Here is a 17,824-nt window from a genome sequence, read left to right as displayed (position 1 = left end):
TGTATTTTTTTCCCCTCATAGAGCAATAAATATGGGAGTGTTGAATTAGCTTTTCCTATGTAGGCATTACGGAGTTTTCATTAGAAAATGTGGACAAGAAAGCAGTTTGCATTTCCATTTGTTGAAGGATTGTTTAACCTTTTACACTTGACTAGAGAATGTACCCATATATATATATACATATATATATGTAATCCACTGTTATGCTAAATGTGGCAGTGATCACAGAATAAAGTTATATGTTTGCAACATATCAGCTCAGGCTTAAAGGCCATCACCGTAATAAACTTTTTTTTTTCCTCTTGCAATATTTAAAATAAATATCAAAAAGCATGCATTGTTCAGACGAAATTAAGTCTGTGCTGTAGAAATATAAAATAAACACAAATAAGTTAAACCCAAAGTGTTCTATGTTATTTTCTCAGATTTAGAAGTGACACCAACGAGTACATATTTATCAGGAGCTCATTTTATTCTCAGTATACTTTCTCCTCCTTACTTGCAGATACCTTTGTACTTTGCAGTAGTTTGACTTTATTTTACAAAAGTAGATCTTCAGCATCTGGTGACAATAGACCCGTGATGGTGAACCTATGGCACACGTGCCAAAAGTGGCATGCAGAGCCATCTGTCCGGGCACGCGAGCCCTTGCCTGTTGCTCTTCCGGGTTCCAGCACGCTAGCCAGCTGCTCTTCACGCACGCGGGAGTGCCGGAAACCAGAAGACCAGGTGGTGGGTGTGCATGCGCGCTCCGGAAACCGGAAGAGCAGCTGCTTGGTGCGCATGTGCACCGGGTGGCTGCTCTTCCGGTTTTCGGCACACGCACACCCCTGTTTTGGCACTTGGTGCCAAAAAGATTTGCCAGCACTGCAATAGATTATTGTGGCTTCCTCTGTTCCTGAAAGATGTTGAGATAATTCAGAGAGAAACTGTTTTAAAAAAACAGATGCCATTTTCCAATTGGCTAGGTCAGGAGTCCGCAACCTGCGGCTCTGGAGCCACATGTGGCTCTTTCACCCCTCTGCTGTGACTCCCTGTCACTCAAAATATGATAACCGCCAAAGTGCGACACCTTCCGGCATGCGATTTATTTAGCTTTTCAACCCCCCCGGCAGGCCAACCATGGAGAAATCCAAGAAAAGAAAGTTTCAGAAGAAAACAGAACGTTTAATTCAACTACATATGCCAGTTTTGTGGCTGCTCAAGAAATAGTCAGGCACGGGAAGGGTTTTGTGGTTCCCGGTGTTTTCTTTTCTGTGGGAAATGAGTCCAAATGGCTCTTTGAGTGTTTAAGGTTGCAGATCCCTGGGCTAGGCGATTTTAGCTTCCTTTCATAGAACACTTGTCAAATTGACAATCTTCGTATGGGTCTTCTTTTTACAGGTAAATCTTGACTTACAATAATTCGTTTAGTGACTGTTCAAAATTCAGTACTGAGAAAAGTGATCTATGACTGTTTTTCACACTTACGACCCTTGCAGCATCCCCCCTCCCCGGCACGTGATCAAAATTCACGTGCCTGGGAGGCAACTGGCATGTACTTAATGACAGTTGCAGTGTCCCCGGGTCACATGATCCCCCTTTTGTGACCTTCTGACAAGCCAAGTCAACGGGGAAGCCAGATTCACTTAACAACCATGTTCCTGACTTAAGAACTGCGACGATTCCCTTAACAACGGTGGTGAGAAACTCGTAAAATTGGGCAAAATTCACGTAACAAATGTCTCTCAGAAATTTGGGGCTCAATTGTGGTCGTACGTCGAGGACTGCCTGTATTGTAGAAATTACCTTTTGGGGCACGAGAGGTGCGGTGGCCTAGAGCTGGAGCTCCTGCCTCACAATCAGGAGGCCGTGAGTTCTATCCTACGTGGAGGCAGATATTTCTCTCTCTCTGGGCACACTGAGAATATATCTGCTGAATATAACTCTGCATTGGCAACAAGAAAGGCATCCGGCCAGTAAATACTCGACTCTATTCAGTTGCCCAGACTCCCCCTCCCCCTGTAAGGGATTATGGGGTCATTAAAAGAAGATAATTCTAGAGGCGTCTTCCAACTTCATCATATCACTGCCCCTCTCTACGTTGAATTTAACCTCGAAGGGACACTTCTAATAGTTAAAGTTGGTTAGAGACTGATCTATGTGTTAAGTGTTGAGCTGTTTCATAAAACCCAATGCTAAGTATTTCCCCTGTACCTCTCTCCAGGGCCACTTCCAAAACACTTAACTTTACAGTAACGTAACATTTCCAGGAAACTAAAGGTGAATTGATTTCATTCCTAGGAGGAAGGTCACCTACTGTGATACTGCACAGATGCGAGTTCTGTCTCAGGGTCCAACATTACTCCACAATTACTAGACCCATCTATGCTATCTATACTACAGTGACATGATGGGTTTTGCTTCCCGGGAGGTTGCATGCGATAACATTCTAGCTTCATTGGAAGAAAGAATAACAGAAAACAATTTATATGCAATTGCTCTACGGTGATTACCAGCTTTTTCACTAGAATATCTTTCTCTCCGACCGAATAAAACAGCTAAGAAATGTAGAATCCCAAAAACCGGCTTCTCAAAAGTTTCTGTGCGATTCTAATTCAGCGTTTGGGAAGATCCACGGATCACGATAACTTGATAGCGTAACGCGAACGAACAGAAAACGTTATTTCAATTAAATTTGACTTAAGTAAACCCTGTCGACTTTTTTTCCTTGTGATTTATGATTCACTTCCCACGAGCCGTGACAGCTGTCAGATTTCATTACAAGGGAAGAAAGTTTTGGGTGAAAAGTAAAAACTGCAATAAAATTAGTTTTAAAAAGAGCTTGGGTGGAAACCATGTTAAATGACAAAAGGATATATAGATTTACAACCACAACGTTGAGCCCAACGTTTCTGTTTGCTAAGCCAGGCAGTTGTTAAGTGAGTTTTTCTCCCTTTGCGACCTTTGGCCCACCGTTGTTAAATGAATCACCGCAGTTCTTGAGTTAGTAACATGGTTGTTAAAGTCAATCTGGCTTCCCCATTGCCTTTGCTTGTCAGAAGGTCGCAAAACAGGATCGCATGACCCCGGGATACTGCAACTGTCATAAGTACATGCCAGTTTCCAAGCGTTTGAATTTTGATCACGTCGTCACGGGGATGCTGCAATGGTCATAAGTGTGAGCAATGGTCGTAAGTCAGTTTTTCAGTGCCCTTGGTTGTAAGTCGAGGACTATCTGTACAAAATAAGTTTTAAAAACGTGGTTTATTCACAGGCTAAATTTGAAATACACATGTACCTAAAGCAGTGTTTCTCAACCTTGGTAGCTTGAAGATGGGTGGACTTCAACTCCCAGAATCCCCCAGCCAGCGCTGCTGGCTGGGGGATTCTGGGAGTTGAAGTCCACCCATCTTCAAGCTTCCAAGGTTGAGAAACACTGACCTAAAGGCTCTTTGCGTACTGATCTGCCATCCACAGACATTTGACTGAAGTCACAGATATAAAAATAAGCTGCTCTGCATCCTTTTACAGGTGGTCCTTGACTTACGACCGCAACGGAGCCCAACATTTCTGTTGCTAAGTGAAACATGTGTTAAGTGAATTTAGTCCCATTTCGTAACCTTTCATGCCACAGTTGTTAAGGGAATTGCTGCGGTTGTTCCCTTAGTAACCCGGTCATTAAATGAATCCGACTTCCCTGTTGACTTTGCTTGCCAGAAGGTCGAAAAAGGGGATCAAGTGACCTCGGGACACTGCAACTGTCAAAAGTATGAATCGATTTCCAAGCGTCTGAATTTTGATCATGTAACCGTGGGAATGCCACAACGGTTGTAAGTCTGAAAAACGGTCGTAAGTCACTTTTTGCAACTTTGAATGGTCAGTAAATGAACTGCCGTAAGTCAAGGACTACCCGTACTCTTAACTTGATTCCTCCTGATCATAGTTACCGTTTCAATAAACTAGATTTCTTGTAGATATTTTTCCATGGCTTCCCAAGTAGATATTCCATCTTTCTCTCTATATATACCTCCATCCCTCCTTCTCTCTCTCTCTTTCTCTCTCTCTCAAAAGATAGAATGTCTACTTGGAAACCCATGGAAAATATCTACAAGAAATCCAGTTTTGGGAAGGTATAGATGTATAGATATATATAAGAATATATATACCCTGTTTCAGGGGTGAAATGCTCCCGGTTCAGACCGGATCGCCCAATCCGGTAACAATGGCGGCGGGTGATTCAGAGAACCAGTAGCAAACATCCCTGCCCCCCCCCGATGCCCAGCTGAGCCGTGCGATCATCAGAGGCTTTTTTTAATTTTTAAAAGCATTTTTTCTACAACCTCTTCCGCTGAAAAAATGTTTTTAAAAGTAAAAAAAAGCCTCTGAGGATTGTGCGGCTCAGCTGGGATCGTCAGAGGCTTTTAAAAGCATTTTTTTACAACCTCTTCGGAAGAGGTTGTAGAAAAAATGGTTTTAAACGTTTTTTAAAAAAGGTTGGCCACGCCCACCCAGTCACATTACCTCCACCACCACCAAGCCACACCCACAGAACCGGTAGTAACAAATTTTACATTTCACCAATGTCCTGTTTCCCGTAAAATAAGACATCCCCTGATAATAAGCCCAATCGGGCTTTTGAGTGCATGGCAATAAGGCCAAGCGCTTATTTCAGGGTTCAAAAGAATATAAGACAGGGTCTTATTTTGGGGGAAACACAGTATATAATGATAGATAGATAGATAGATAGATAGATGGATGGATGGATGGATATAGATATAGATATAGATATAGATATAGATATAGATATAGATATAGATATATAGATAGATATAGATATCTATTTTCTTACTTCTTCATAGGGTTTATGTGTGTTTTTCTTCTAGCCAGGTTTTCCCTACATAACCAAGGTTTTTCTGCAGCCCCAGCTCAGTAGAATCACATCCACTCGATTCTGGGCTTTTTTCTTTTCTAACAGCTAGCAAGCTCTTCCTGCTAGGTGGGAGACCTATATAGATCTATTTCTTGCTCGTTTGCTTTCATGAGTAGGCCACACCCATATCTTATGTATCCTCCCTATAAAGGTATAGTATCTATTTTCTTACTTCTTCGTAGGGTTTAAGAAAGGCTAGAAGAAAAACACACATAAACCCTACGAAGAAGTAAGAAAATAGATACTATACCTTTACAGGGAGGATACATAAGATATGGGTGTGGCCTACTCATGAAAGCAAACGAGCTAGACTCTCTTTGTCCGAAAAAATGCTTTTAAAAGTAAAAAAAAAAAAAAAGCCTCTGATGATTGCGCGGCTCAGCTGGGATCATTAGAGGCTTTTCAGAGCATTTTTTCTACAACCTCTTTGTCCGAAAAAATGCTTTTAAAAGTTTTTTTAAAAAAGCCTCTGATGATCACGCTGCTCAGCTGGGATCGTCAGAGGCTTTAAAAGCATTTTTTAACAACCTCTTCAGCCGAAGAGATTGTAGAAAAAAATGGTTTTAAAAGTAAAAAAAAAAAAAAGTTGGCCACACCCACTCAGTCATATTACCTCCCCACCAAGCCACGCCCACAGAACCAGTAGTAACAAATTTTATATTTCACCACTGACCTCTAATGCGATTTTTCCCAGTTCTGTCAAAGGCCTTATCAGTTTTGTTTTTTCAGTCATTACCAGCACAAAAATCCCCACTTGTACCAATTTGTCTGATATTTGACAAGCTTTTGTCTTTCCGTAAAAGAGGTTACTACTAAGTTCATCTTGGCAGAAGTCCATATTTTTCATGGAAAGAATACTTGGATCCGATAATAAACGCAACATTGTCCGTGCTCATTTCAGTAAAAAAGGGAACACGGGTAAAATACAAAACGCGGAATATAAAATCGGAAATTTTAATGGGAAGATTGCAAATCTATATGGTACCCCTCAATTTACGACCGCACTTCCGAGCCCAACATTTCTGTTGCTAAGTGGAACATGGGTGAAGTGAATTTTTGCCCCCATTTTACGACCTTTCTTGCCACGGTTGTTGAGTAAATCACGGCAGTTGTTAAGTGAGCCATGTGGTCATTAAATGAATCTGGCCATTGACTTGGCTCGTCAGAAGATTGCAAAAGGGGATCACATGACCCCCCAGGTCATAAATATGACTCAGTTGCCAAGCATCCAAATTTTGATCACCTGATCATGTCGTAAGTGTGAAAAATGCTCACAAGTCACTTTTTTTCAGTTCCGTTGTAACTTTGAATGGTCACGAAATGAACTTGTAAGTCGAGGACTACCTGAATTTTGGATAATTTTGCACTCTACTTGCGTTGTGCAGTGTGTCATGCCACTTAATAGCCCTCCCTCTCATATCTCTCTATCTATCTGGTCTTCTGGTTTCTGGTGTGCATGCATGCACCGGAAACCAGGAGATAATCTTCCCAACACGCACATGCATACAGAACCTGGTCTTCCGGTTTCTGGCACGCATGGTTATGTGAAGACCAGGCCATCAATCCAAGAACTAAACTTGTATTTACTACTAGAATTGAAATGGATCTTTCAATATCTTCCAGTCTTTTTTTCTTTTAGACCAGCGCACCAGAAAACGTTGGCTTAAACTGTTAAAATTCTTTAAAAGTTGCACTAATGAGAAATCCGTTAACTCATCTAAATAATCCGTTTCGGCATTCTATCACTTTTTAAAAAGAAATATTCTGTCTTTTCTAATGTTCATATTTCCAGATGGGGTTACTTTAAGGAGCAGACAGGTGGCATCTTCTTGATACATCCGATTGACGCTTTCTAAGTTTCTGTTTTATAATTATAACCTCGCGGAATGAAGAGCAAGACGCTTTTCATATTTTCTTTCACTTGTGAAATGTCACTTTGATTAATCAGGAGAATGATTAATTACCGGCTTTTAGGATTTGTATTTTTTTTCCCCCTCCAGAGGCTGTCCAATTCACCTAGAACGAATAGCGAAAAGGACAGTTAGTGATCAGAATGATTTAGTAGCACACATGCTGTGTAAAGACTGTGTAAAGCCAGAGCTTGGGAATTTTAAAAAGAAAACTGTTAGGGAGAAGACAAGTGGCTCTCCAAGGGACATCGATTGTGATTTTTGTCTTTCAAGTAATTTTTCTGGACGCTGAAGGTTTTATGACAGGTTCCTTGGTGATGCTGTCTAGTCAATTCAATTCAAATTCAAATTCAAACCTTTATTGTCAGAGAGTACAACATGTGTACTATGAGATTGGCTGAGCCTCCCTTCATGCACCCCCTCCCCCAACTAGTGGTGGGGTTCTGCCGGTTTAACAACCGGTTTGGTGATCGGTTTGGTGATCGTGCGCTTCATGCGAGTTTTACGAAAACTTACCTTCTGCCTTACCGCTGGGGAGTAACACAGCTGAGGCAAGGCAATCCGCTGTGCCATGCAAATCAGCTGAGAAGATATAGGTCAGTAAAGCGCAGGTGGGCCCACCTGATCATCAGATCGAACCGGTTCGATCCCAGATGATCATTGGAGCTTCCGGTTCGCCTGAACCGGTCCGAACTAGTAGAATCTCACCTCTGCCCCCAACACAATACAACCAGTGGTGGGATTCAGACGGTTTGGGCCGGTTTGGGAGAACCGGTTGTTAAATTGCTGGCTGGCCCCTCCCCTCCCCTTCCAGGAGCCCCCACGTGCCCCGTTTTGGCTCCCAGGTAAGGGCAGGGAGGCCTACTAGGCCCAAAACTGGGCACGGGGGTGTGTGGCCCCCCCATGATTTTGCTCCTAGAAGGCTGCAGGGGGGTATACTAGGCCCAAAACAGGGCACAGGGGGTGCGGTTTGACCCCCCCCCCGCAGCCCATTTTTGCTCCCAGGAGGCTGCAGGGAGGCCTACTAGGCCCAAAATGGGGCACAGGGGGGTGCAGTGCGCCCCCCCGTGACCTGTTTTTTCTCCCAGGAGGCTGCAGGAGGCTGAGTGCTGCTTGTCACACCCCATGGCCACGCCCACATGGCCACGCCCACCCAGCCGGTTGTTAAGTTATTTGAATCCCACCACTGAATACAACTCACAATGAAAGACCAAAGAAGAAATAAATCCCTATCCCAGTGAATCCTGCTAACAATCACCCAGTCCTATTGCACCATGTGAGAACTTATTGCACGTCGCACCGTCCCCGCAAGTCAATCGTACTATGTTGTTGGAGTTATTTTTCATTCAGGAGACTGACAGCCCACGGATTAAAAAAAAAGTAATATTGATATATTTTTAGCTTCCTTTTTGTTAAATTATACAGCAGTCTTTGTGTTGGTCTGTGCATCTTTCAAGGGATAACATTAAAAACTGCCTATAATTAGGCAAGTGGGACACTATTTCCTGGATTGTGTCCATAAGGGATCTAATTCTCATCTTCATTCATGATGATGATTGTGACTTATATACCGCTTTACAGTGCTTTACAGCCCTCTCTAAGCGGTTTACAGAGTCAGCCTCTTGTCCCCAATAATCTGGCTCCTCATTTGACCCACCTTGGAAGGATGGAAGGAAAAGTCAACCTTGAGATGGCCAGGATCGAACTGCTGGCATTGGGCAGAATTAGCCTGCAATACTGCACACTAACCACTGTGCACCATGGAAGGGAGGGAGGGAGGGGAAAAGCAATAGCACTCAGATTTATATAGTACTTCACAGTGCTTTACAGCCCTCTCTAAGCGGTTTACGTTGGTATGGGGGCCAAGCTCCCATAGCAATTTTTCTCGCTTAGCAACCTCAATTTTGGGCTCCATTGTGGTTGTACATTGAGGATTAATGTACAGTCCAAACTGAATTGTCCGTCGAGTGCAAAAATCTCATGATGAAACAAAACGGCACAAAACTGGTATAAACAGATGTACCTTTTAGTACAGGGGTCTCCAACCATGGCAACTTTAAGCTGTCAACTTGCAAAGCATCCCTGGCCTGCTCTCGAGTTGCCATAGGCAAGGGGGAATGGGAAAATGGTGAAGCAGCGCAGCAGCCAAAAACAAAAGCACATTCCAGACATACCTCTTTCAAGGCTGTCTCCCAGGCTTACCCACAGCGGCTGGAGGGGAATGATCTCTACAACCCGCGAAATTGCTCCATTGGCAAATGTGACTGATGACACACCCTGGGGGGAGGGGGGAAACAGGATCAGGTCTGGGCTGTAAATTACATGGGATCAGAATTGGCTTCACTTGGAACGTGCCGATATGAAGCTCCTAATAAATAACTGGATTTCTTTTGAAGCTTGGCTCGAGGCTCGTGATTTAATTAGGGCATCCGTCGGAACCCTGACATAAGTCTGGCGGACTTCAACTCCCAAAGCTGGCCGGGGAATTCTAGGAGTTGAAGTCCGCCAGGCTTAAAGTTGCCAAGGTTGGAAACCCGTGTTTTAGTAGACATCGGTTAAAAGGATCAGCTTTTGAAGAAAACATAAGATCCAAATTTATTTTCTTCAATAAACTCTTTGCCCTTAACCTGTGAAAAAAAGGAATCCCCCAAAAATAAACAAGTTGAACCATATTCTCATCCTGTCTTCACAGACTGGAGAACCATAGCTGTCCTACAGAGATTAGATATTTTCTCCGAGAATTATCAAGATTTTCAACTCTCAGGAGTGAAGACAGATCATCCACTGCTGGCTGGCACCCAGGCAGCCCTCGACTTACAACAATTCATTTAGTGACCGTCCAAAGTTACAACGCCACTGGAAAAATGTGTCTTAGAACAGGACCGTTTTTCACACGACTTTTGCAACCTCCCCACGGTCACATGATTAAAATCCAGACGCTTGTCAACTGGTTCCTATTTGTGACCGTTGGCTGTCGCGTGGTTCCCCTTTGGCGACCTTCTGATGAGCAAAGTCAACAGAGATAGATTAGCAGAGTTGGAAGGGACCTTGTAGGTCTGTGATGGCGAACCTGTGGCACGCGTGCCATAGGCATTCAGAACCCTCTCTGTGGGCACGCCAGCCATCGCTCCAGCCCATCTTCACCACGCATGTGTGCACACCTCCCACCAGCCAGCTGGTCTTTGGGTGTCTGCCGTGCATGCACGGGAGGGGCCTTCCCCGATCTCCGCAGGTTCCCCCCCGTGCACCCCACCTTTCTACTCCATTTCTGCTGCCTGCACCAACCTGGAAGTCAAAACGGAGCATGGGGGGGCCGCCTGAGACCCCCCTGCGCCCCATTTTGGGCCTGGAAAGCCTCCTGCACCAACATGGAAGCCAAAATAGAGTGCGGGAGGATGGGGCGCATTCGCGGGGGACGTGTGCGCATGACCATGGGCACATGCGCGGGGGCGCTCACATTGCATTTTGGGGGTTTGGGCACACGCACGCCAGGGGTGAGCTCCACTTACCATTACAACCAGTTCACAGCGGGAGCACGCATGCGCGCTTGCTTCGCTAGTGTTTCTGCTCATGTGCAGAAGCTTCTGTGCATGTGCAGATCACCCATGATGACATCGAGGCGAGTGGGCAGAGCCTCCCACCGGTTTTACTCCCGTTTCTATAGAACCGGACAGAACCGGGATCAACCCACCACTGGCATGCGGATGCATCAACCAAATCAAATCAAGAGATCAACCCAATCTCTTCTTGAAAGCCTCCAGTGATGAAGCCCCCACAACTTCTGAAGGCAACTTTTGTTCCATTGGTTGATTTTTCTGTCAGAAAATTTCTCCTTATTTCCAGGTTGAATCTCTCCTTGTTGAGTTTCCATCCATTATTCCTTGTCTGGTCTTCGGGTGCGTTGGAAAATAGCTTAACCCCCTCCTCTCTCTGGGAGCCCCTCAAATATTGGAAGATGCTGTCATGTCTCCCCCGGTCCTTCTCTTCACTAGAAACCGGATTCATTTAACAACCGGGTTACTAACTTATCCACTGTTCACTTAACAACCGAAGGCAAGGAAGATTGTAAAACGGGCCAAAACTCACTTAACAAATGTCTCACTTAACAGACGTTTTGGGCTCCGTTGTGGCCGTAAGTCGAGGACTACCTGTAATTGGTAAATACAAATTGATCAGCATTTGGATAAATACCACACCTTTATATGACACCCTGATGTGTTCGATGGAATGGATTGTTAGCTTGAGCTGCCTTGATTATAAACTTAGCAGTTCTAAATTCTGCGATTCAGATTCCAGTGGAATGTGGTTTGAAGGAAAGATGTGAAATACTTAAATTTAAAAAGGGCTTAAAATTGATTGTCACACACCAGCAATATTTTCAATGGTTGGTTTTACCGCATATAAATGTCTCCTCCTGGTATGGCAGATGACAGAAGCATCCATATTTAGCCAGGGAACCCAACAACTGAAATCTCGCTCTAGAATAAAATAAGATGTGAGCTCATTTCATACTCCAATAATGAGGGGAAAAAATTCAAGTATAACAGATGGAAACTCGCACCTACAGATACACTGCACTAAGCCTACTCAAGGGACACCACAAATTCCCAGGCAAAACATACTCTACAACAAACCTAATATACCTCCAATAATGTTTTTAAAAGATTAAATTTCCTTTGTCCTCTGCAGGATCATTGCCATCATGAACCAGCCTTCCTTCCTTCCTTCCTTCCTTCCTTCCTTCCTTCCTTCCTTCCTTCCTTCCTTCCTTCCTTCCTTCCTTCCTTCCTTCCTTCCTTCCTTCCTTCCTTCCTTCCCTCCATCCCTCCCTCTCTCTTTCCTTCTTTCCCTTTCCTCCCTCCCTCCATTCCCTTCCCTCCCCCTCCCCTCCCCCTTCCTTCCTTCCTTCCTTCCTTCCTTCCTTCCTTCCTTCCTTCACTCCCTCCCTCCCTCTTTCCTTCTTTCCCTCTTTCCTTCCATCCTCCCTCCCTCCTTTCCTTCTTTCCTTCCTCCCTCCCTCCCTCCCTCCATTCCCTTCCCTCCCCCTCCCTCTTCCTTCCTTCACTCCCTCCCTCTTTCCTTCTTTCCCTCTTTCCTTCCTCCCTCCCTCCCTTCCTCCCTCCCTCTTTCCTTCCTCCCTTCCTTCCCTCCTCCCCTCTTCCCTCCCTCTTCCTCCCTCCCTCCCTTCTTCCCTCCTTCCTTCCCTCCCTTCCTCTTTCTTTCTTTCCCTCTTTCCTTCCTCCCTCCCTCCCTCCTTTCTTTCTTTCCCTCTTTCCTTCCTTCCTTTCTTTCTTTCCTTCCTTCCTCATGGACACAGTTCCAACAAAGTACTTTCAAACATTTGGGGGGACTTTAGGTCGGATTCCCCACCTCACTTCCTTTTTAAAAAATTAGATGTTGAAGTTTGATTTATTTACATATTTGGTAAAATTTATTAGCCATCCATCTTACAACACAGTAACTCTTGGCGGCTTACAATATTAATATTATTCATCCTCACACAGGCCTGCCCTTTTAGATAAAACCATTCCATCCCCCCCCAGCCCCCCCACTGAAAGCCTCGCTCCATTGCAGCATCTAACTGAGCTTGGCTGATCTTCAGATGCTAAGAAGCTCAAACCTGATTAGTACCTGAATAGGAGAAGCTTGAGAATACCAGAGCTGACATTTTAATTTTTTTATTTTTTGCTTTCAATGACCCCGTAATTCCTTGCACCGAGGTGGAATTGGGGCAACAGAATGGATCTGAGTATTTACTAGCCGGATGCCCTTCCTGTTGCCAGTGTGGAGTTGGCAGCAGATATTGTCTCATTGTGCCCAGACAGAGAAATATCAAACTTATGAAATAAAAAAACCCAAAAACCAGCTTATTTTATCCTGTAGCCAAGAAAGCCTCCGAGATGTGTCCACCAGGAGTTGAACTAAACTGAAAGGAGTCCAATTTTATTTCCAATTCAGTTAGCGTTTCTATTTAGATGAAATAATAGTTGTGCAGTAGATAATTTGAGGAAAGATCAGTGCCTCACAAATCAATGAGAAAAAGGATAAGATTAAAAGTGTTGACTTACGATTTGTTGATCCTATTAAAATTAAGTCCCCAAAGAGGATTAATTCTCAGGAATTGGTCCCTGATACTGCTGGGTTGCAGGTTTCTAACTTCTCATTCCTCCCCAATTTTCTTGACTTTTAGCTCTTTCTAGAGTTTGAATTACAATTGCAAAAAAAAAAAAAAAAAAAGTGGAGGAAACAGATATCTCAAATTAAAACCTAAATATTAAAATGTAAGATAACCACTGTTGAAATAGTGTATGTTATTTCTGGGTGAATTTTGTGTTGTTGTTTTGTTCATTTGTTTTTCGGAAGGTATCAGGAAAGTAAAGGAGAACAGTTGGTGTGCTTTCTATCGTGCCAAGGGAGGCTCAGCTTTGAGATGAAAATAAGAAATGCCGTGGACTATAAAAATATACATTTTTTATTTAAATCCTTAGCCTTAATTAGCTCGGCTGGATTTTTTTTTTCCCCCTGCAAATGTTATGAACGAAAAGTCTGCCCAACTCTAGCAAACTCTCTGAAATGAATTCGTACATAAAACTGATCTCCATCTCTTGAAATGTTTGCTTCTTGTGATGTAAATACCGGGGATATAAGCGATACCTTAAATTCCCAAATATTTGTGATGGGTTATAATTGGACAGTTAAAAGAACAGTTGTATTTCAACTTCAATTTATCTCACACTGTCTCAGATGTTCTTGGAGATGACATGTTCGATTGCTCTGTATGTACCACGCTGTGCATAACATCGAGCGATAATGTGGCTGCCTTGTTTTTAGCAAACCATGGGGAAGGGCTGGCAGAAAACTATAATGATCAACCATTCAATCCGATGTGTCATTGATGTATGACAGAATCTTGTGTTTGTGCTCTACCTGTCACATTTAGGTATGGAGAGAAGAAATGGGAAAAATACAACTATATATATATATATATATATATATATATATATATATATATATATATGTGTGTGTGTGTGTGTGTGTGTGTGTGTGTGTGTGTGTGTGTGTGTGTGTGTGTGTGTGTGTATTTTTCCTTTCCTTTCGTAGGCCTCCATGTGTATTTTTCTTTAGCTAGGTTCTTCCTACGTAAACCAAGATTTTTATGAACTAGGGCTGCATAAAAATCTTGGTTTACATAGGAAGAACCTGGCTAAAGAGAAATACATACATATACTGTATATAACAATATATATATATATATATATATATATATATATATATATATATATATATATATATATATATATATATATATATATGTAGGTCTTTGGTTATTCGGGTCTTCTCCCACGTAAAATTGGAAGTGTCTTGGTGACGTTTCAACGAAGTCTCATTCGTCATCTTCAGGCTGGCGTTCTCGGCTTCGTGCTTCCAGGAGCAAGACACAACGTCACCAAGACACTTCCAATTTTACGTGGGAGAAGACCCGAATAACCAAAGACCTACATACAAACACCCGTGAAAACCTGAGAAAACAAATATATATCTATATATCTATATATCTATATATCTATATATCTATGTAAGTTTTCACGGGTATATATGTGTGTACAGTTAATATTTCGGGTTTCTTCCCGTGTAATTGTGAACATATCTCTAAAAGGGTAGAAGCGTCGAAACGTCGCTTCTACCCTTTTAGGGATATGTTCACAATTACACGGGAAGAAACCCGAAATATTAACTGTACACACACACACACACACACACACACACACACACATATATATATATATATATTCTGCTGATAAAGAAATAAAGGGAGACTAGTATAGATCTATTTCAAGCTATTTAGCTCTCATCAGCTAGCCATACCCTTACTCTGATTCGAACTTGGGCTGCCTGCATATTAGGCAGTTGTATGAACCTCTGAGCCACAAGTTCTCCTCCCTTCATCAGCTTGAGCCAGGAGAGAGATTAAATGTTTTTCTGTCAAGGCACCTGGTCTACCTCAACATGTGGGAGGGAGCATACTGCTTCCCTTTCGCCTTTCAGCGAATATATATATATATATTTGAGCTGAAGAAGCTTCTTGGAGGAGAAGCGAAACGTCTTCAAAGAAAAACCTGACAGTCCAGTTGCCTCTTGAAAAAGCACCTTTAGGATATTGGATCTGTGTTTTCGGGGGGGAAACCCCCCCCCCCAATTTGTAAACTGTCTCTGTGTTTCCTTCATTCTTCTTCTTTTTTTAAAAGAAAGATAATTCTGTATACATAGAAGAATATCCTTACGATCGTGAGCCTTTCTAAATCATGCTGTTTACTTGCAGGAGGAGGAAGAAATGACTTACGAGCAAACTTTAGAATTCCGCAGAGGGGGTGATGGGCAGCCCAGGCGCTCAACACGACCCACTCAACAGTTTTACCAACCTCCAAGAGCTAGAAACTGATCAAAGGTAAATCATTACTTCTTACAATTAAAAAAAAACAACTAGTTGTATTCATCTGGAATAGAGTAGAGTAGAGTAGAGTAGAGTAGAGTAGAGTAGAGTAGAATAGAATAGAATAGAATAGAATAGAATAGAATAGAATAGAATAGAATAGAATAGAATAGAATAGAATAGAATAGAATAGAATAGAATTCTTTATTGGCCAAGTGTGATTGGACACACAAGGAATTTGTCTTTGGTGCATATGCTCTCAGTGTACATAAAAGAAAAGATACATTCATCAAGAATCATAAGGTACAACACTTAATGATAGTCATAGGGAACAAATAAGCAGTCAGGAAACAATATCAATATAAATCGTAAGGATACAAGCAGCAAAGTTACAGTCATACAGTCATAAGTGGAAGGAGATGGGTGATGGGAACAATGAGAAGATTAATAGTAATGCAGACTTAGTGAATAGTTTGACAGTGTTGAGGAAATTATTTATTTAGCAGAGTGATGGCATTCGGGGAAAAAACTGTTCTTGTGTCCAATTGTTCTGGTGTGCAGTGCTCTATAGCATCGTTTTGAGGGTAGGAGTGGAAACAGTTTATGTCCAGGATGTGAGGGGATTCCCTTGACATTCCAAATAACTCTGAAAAAGGAATGTGCATATGCCTTTTGATACCTTTAATATCAAGTATCTTTGGTACCTTTGTCCAGCCTGGTTCATAATTGGGTGATAAATACAATGAATCAGTGGTGAAATCTAAAATTTGTTACTACCGGTTCTGTGGGCGTGGCTTGGTGGGGGGGGGGTAATATGACTGGGTGGACGTGGCCAATTTTTTTTTTTTTACTTTTAAAAGCATTTTTTCTGCAACCTCTTCGGCCAAGAGTTGGCCACGCCCACCCAGTCACATTACCCCCCCACACCAAGCCACGCCCACAGAACCGGTAGTAACAAATTTTACATTTCACCACTGCTTAAGACATATATTAAAGTTCTGTGTATATCTATGTGTGCATGTGTGTGTGTAAACATTGTATGTCTTGTTCAGTCTCTTTTTTTCCAAATGTTCTGTATATGGTCATAATGCGTGCAAATTATCCTGATAAACGTCTGTAAAGATTCTCAGTCATCCAGTTCCTGGTTATCCCAACGGTGCTTTTCCAGGAGGCAACTGGACTTTCTTTTTTTTTTTCTTTGAAGTCTTTTCGCTTCTCATCCAAGAAGCTTCTTCAGCTCTGACTCGATGGTGGGGAATGGAAGGATTTATATTCCTTGTAGACAGCTGGTCCTTTGAAACCTTTTAGATGGTCATTGAAGCACTTGGAGGTTTATCTGTGTCCTCAGGGTCACCTGAGTAGTGCTAATGTAGACTGCCATTTTTTCCCCTGGAAATCCATTCCTACTCCCACACCCTTCAAAGACTTTTAGCTATACAATTTGGGTTGAACAGCCTTTGAAGGGTGTGGGAGTAGGAATGGATTTCCAGAGAGAAAATTGCAGACTACAGGAACCCGGAGCAATTCTCAGGTGACCCTGAGGACGCAGATAAACCTCCAAGGGCTTCAACGACCCTCTAAAACAGTGTTTCTCAACCTTGGTAGCTTGAAGATGGATGGACTTCAACTCCCAGAATCCCCCAGCCAGCAGCGCTGGCTGGGGGATTCTGGGAGTTGAAGTCCACCCATCTTCAAGCTTCCAAGGTTGAGAAACACTGCTCTAAAAGGATGCAAAGGACCAGCTGTGGTGCAAGGAATATAAATCCTTCCATTCCCCACTATCCTATCAGAGCTGAACAAGCTTGTTGGATGAGATGCAAAACTCTTCAAAGAAAAAAAAAGCAAGAAAATCCAGTTGCCTCCTGAAAAAAGCACCTACGGAACATCCTGAAGAACAGAGAGAGAGAGTAAAAGCGGTGAAATTTATCCCACATTCTCTTTTTTCCCCCACTTCAGATATTCATTGTGACGAGATCGTTCTGCATTTCTTCCGGAAGAAGAACGTTTTCGAAAGATCCAGACGGGGAGTGTAAAAATCTACCCACCAATGACTTTGTTTTTTTTTAAGTTAATGCTGTGAAGCTAAACTTTTTACATATATATAAAAAAAAAACCTTGTTAATACTGACATCAATAAAAGCCACCATGCTCAGCATTGTCCTTGCTTTGTGTTTTCCTGCTCGCATGAACTGTTATTAAGTGTGGCCCTGATCTCTTTCATATCAAAAAAAATGATGGACTGTATTAAAAAGTCAGACTTGAAAAGTTGAGAACTGAAAAGGCCCTGGGTTTTTGCAGCATCTAACTCAGTGTTCTGCCCCAGCTACGGACCCCAAAGAACGCAGCACGCACAAAGTCCGTTCAAACCTTAGTTTACGAAATAAACCAGTGTTTTACAACAACGGCTGTTAATTAACTGCAAGAATTCAAAGAATAATACTGAAAGCTTCCTGTGGTTGGCAGAATGCCCAGAAGCAATTTGCAGGAAGCTGATAAGATAAGCAAGACAAGACACGAAGGTATGTGAATGGAGTTGTTCCCTGCAAATTGCATCAGTCGACATTCCTCCTT

At 42.6% G+C, this 17,824-nt stretch overlaps 1 protein-coding gene across 2 annotated transcripts in view; it reads left to right on the top strand.

Annotated features, from left to right (window-relative positions):
* Positions 1-17,408, top strand: part of TDRD3 (tudor domain containing 3) — a 68,674-nt gene extending 51,266 nt beyond the window's left edge. For both annotated transcript variants that reach the window (XM_087895555.1, XM_087895556.1), the window contains exons 13-14: positions 15,143-15,268; positions 17,210-17,408. In XM_087895555.1, coding sequence (XP_087751681.1) covers positions 15,143-15,262 — 120 coding nt within the window. In that variant the 3' untranslated portion in view covers positions 15,263-15,268; positions 17,210-17,408. The remainder of the gene's footprint in view (positions 1-15,142; positions 15,269-17,209) is intronic.
* The last annotated feature ends 416 nt before the right edge of the window (positions 17,409-17,824 follow it).

Source organism: Pantherophis guttatus, chromosome 5 (genome assembly GCF_059756535.1).
Source record: "Pantherophis guttatus breed Tessera chromosome 5, ASM5975653v1, whole genome shotgun sequence".
NCBI lineage: Eukaryota > Metazoa > Chordata > Lepidosauria > Squamata > Colubridae > Pantherophis > Pantherophis guttatus.
This window is presented reverse-complemented; position numbering and strand designations above follow the sequence as displayed.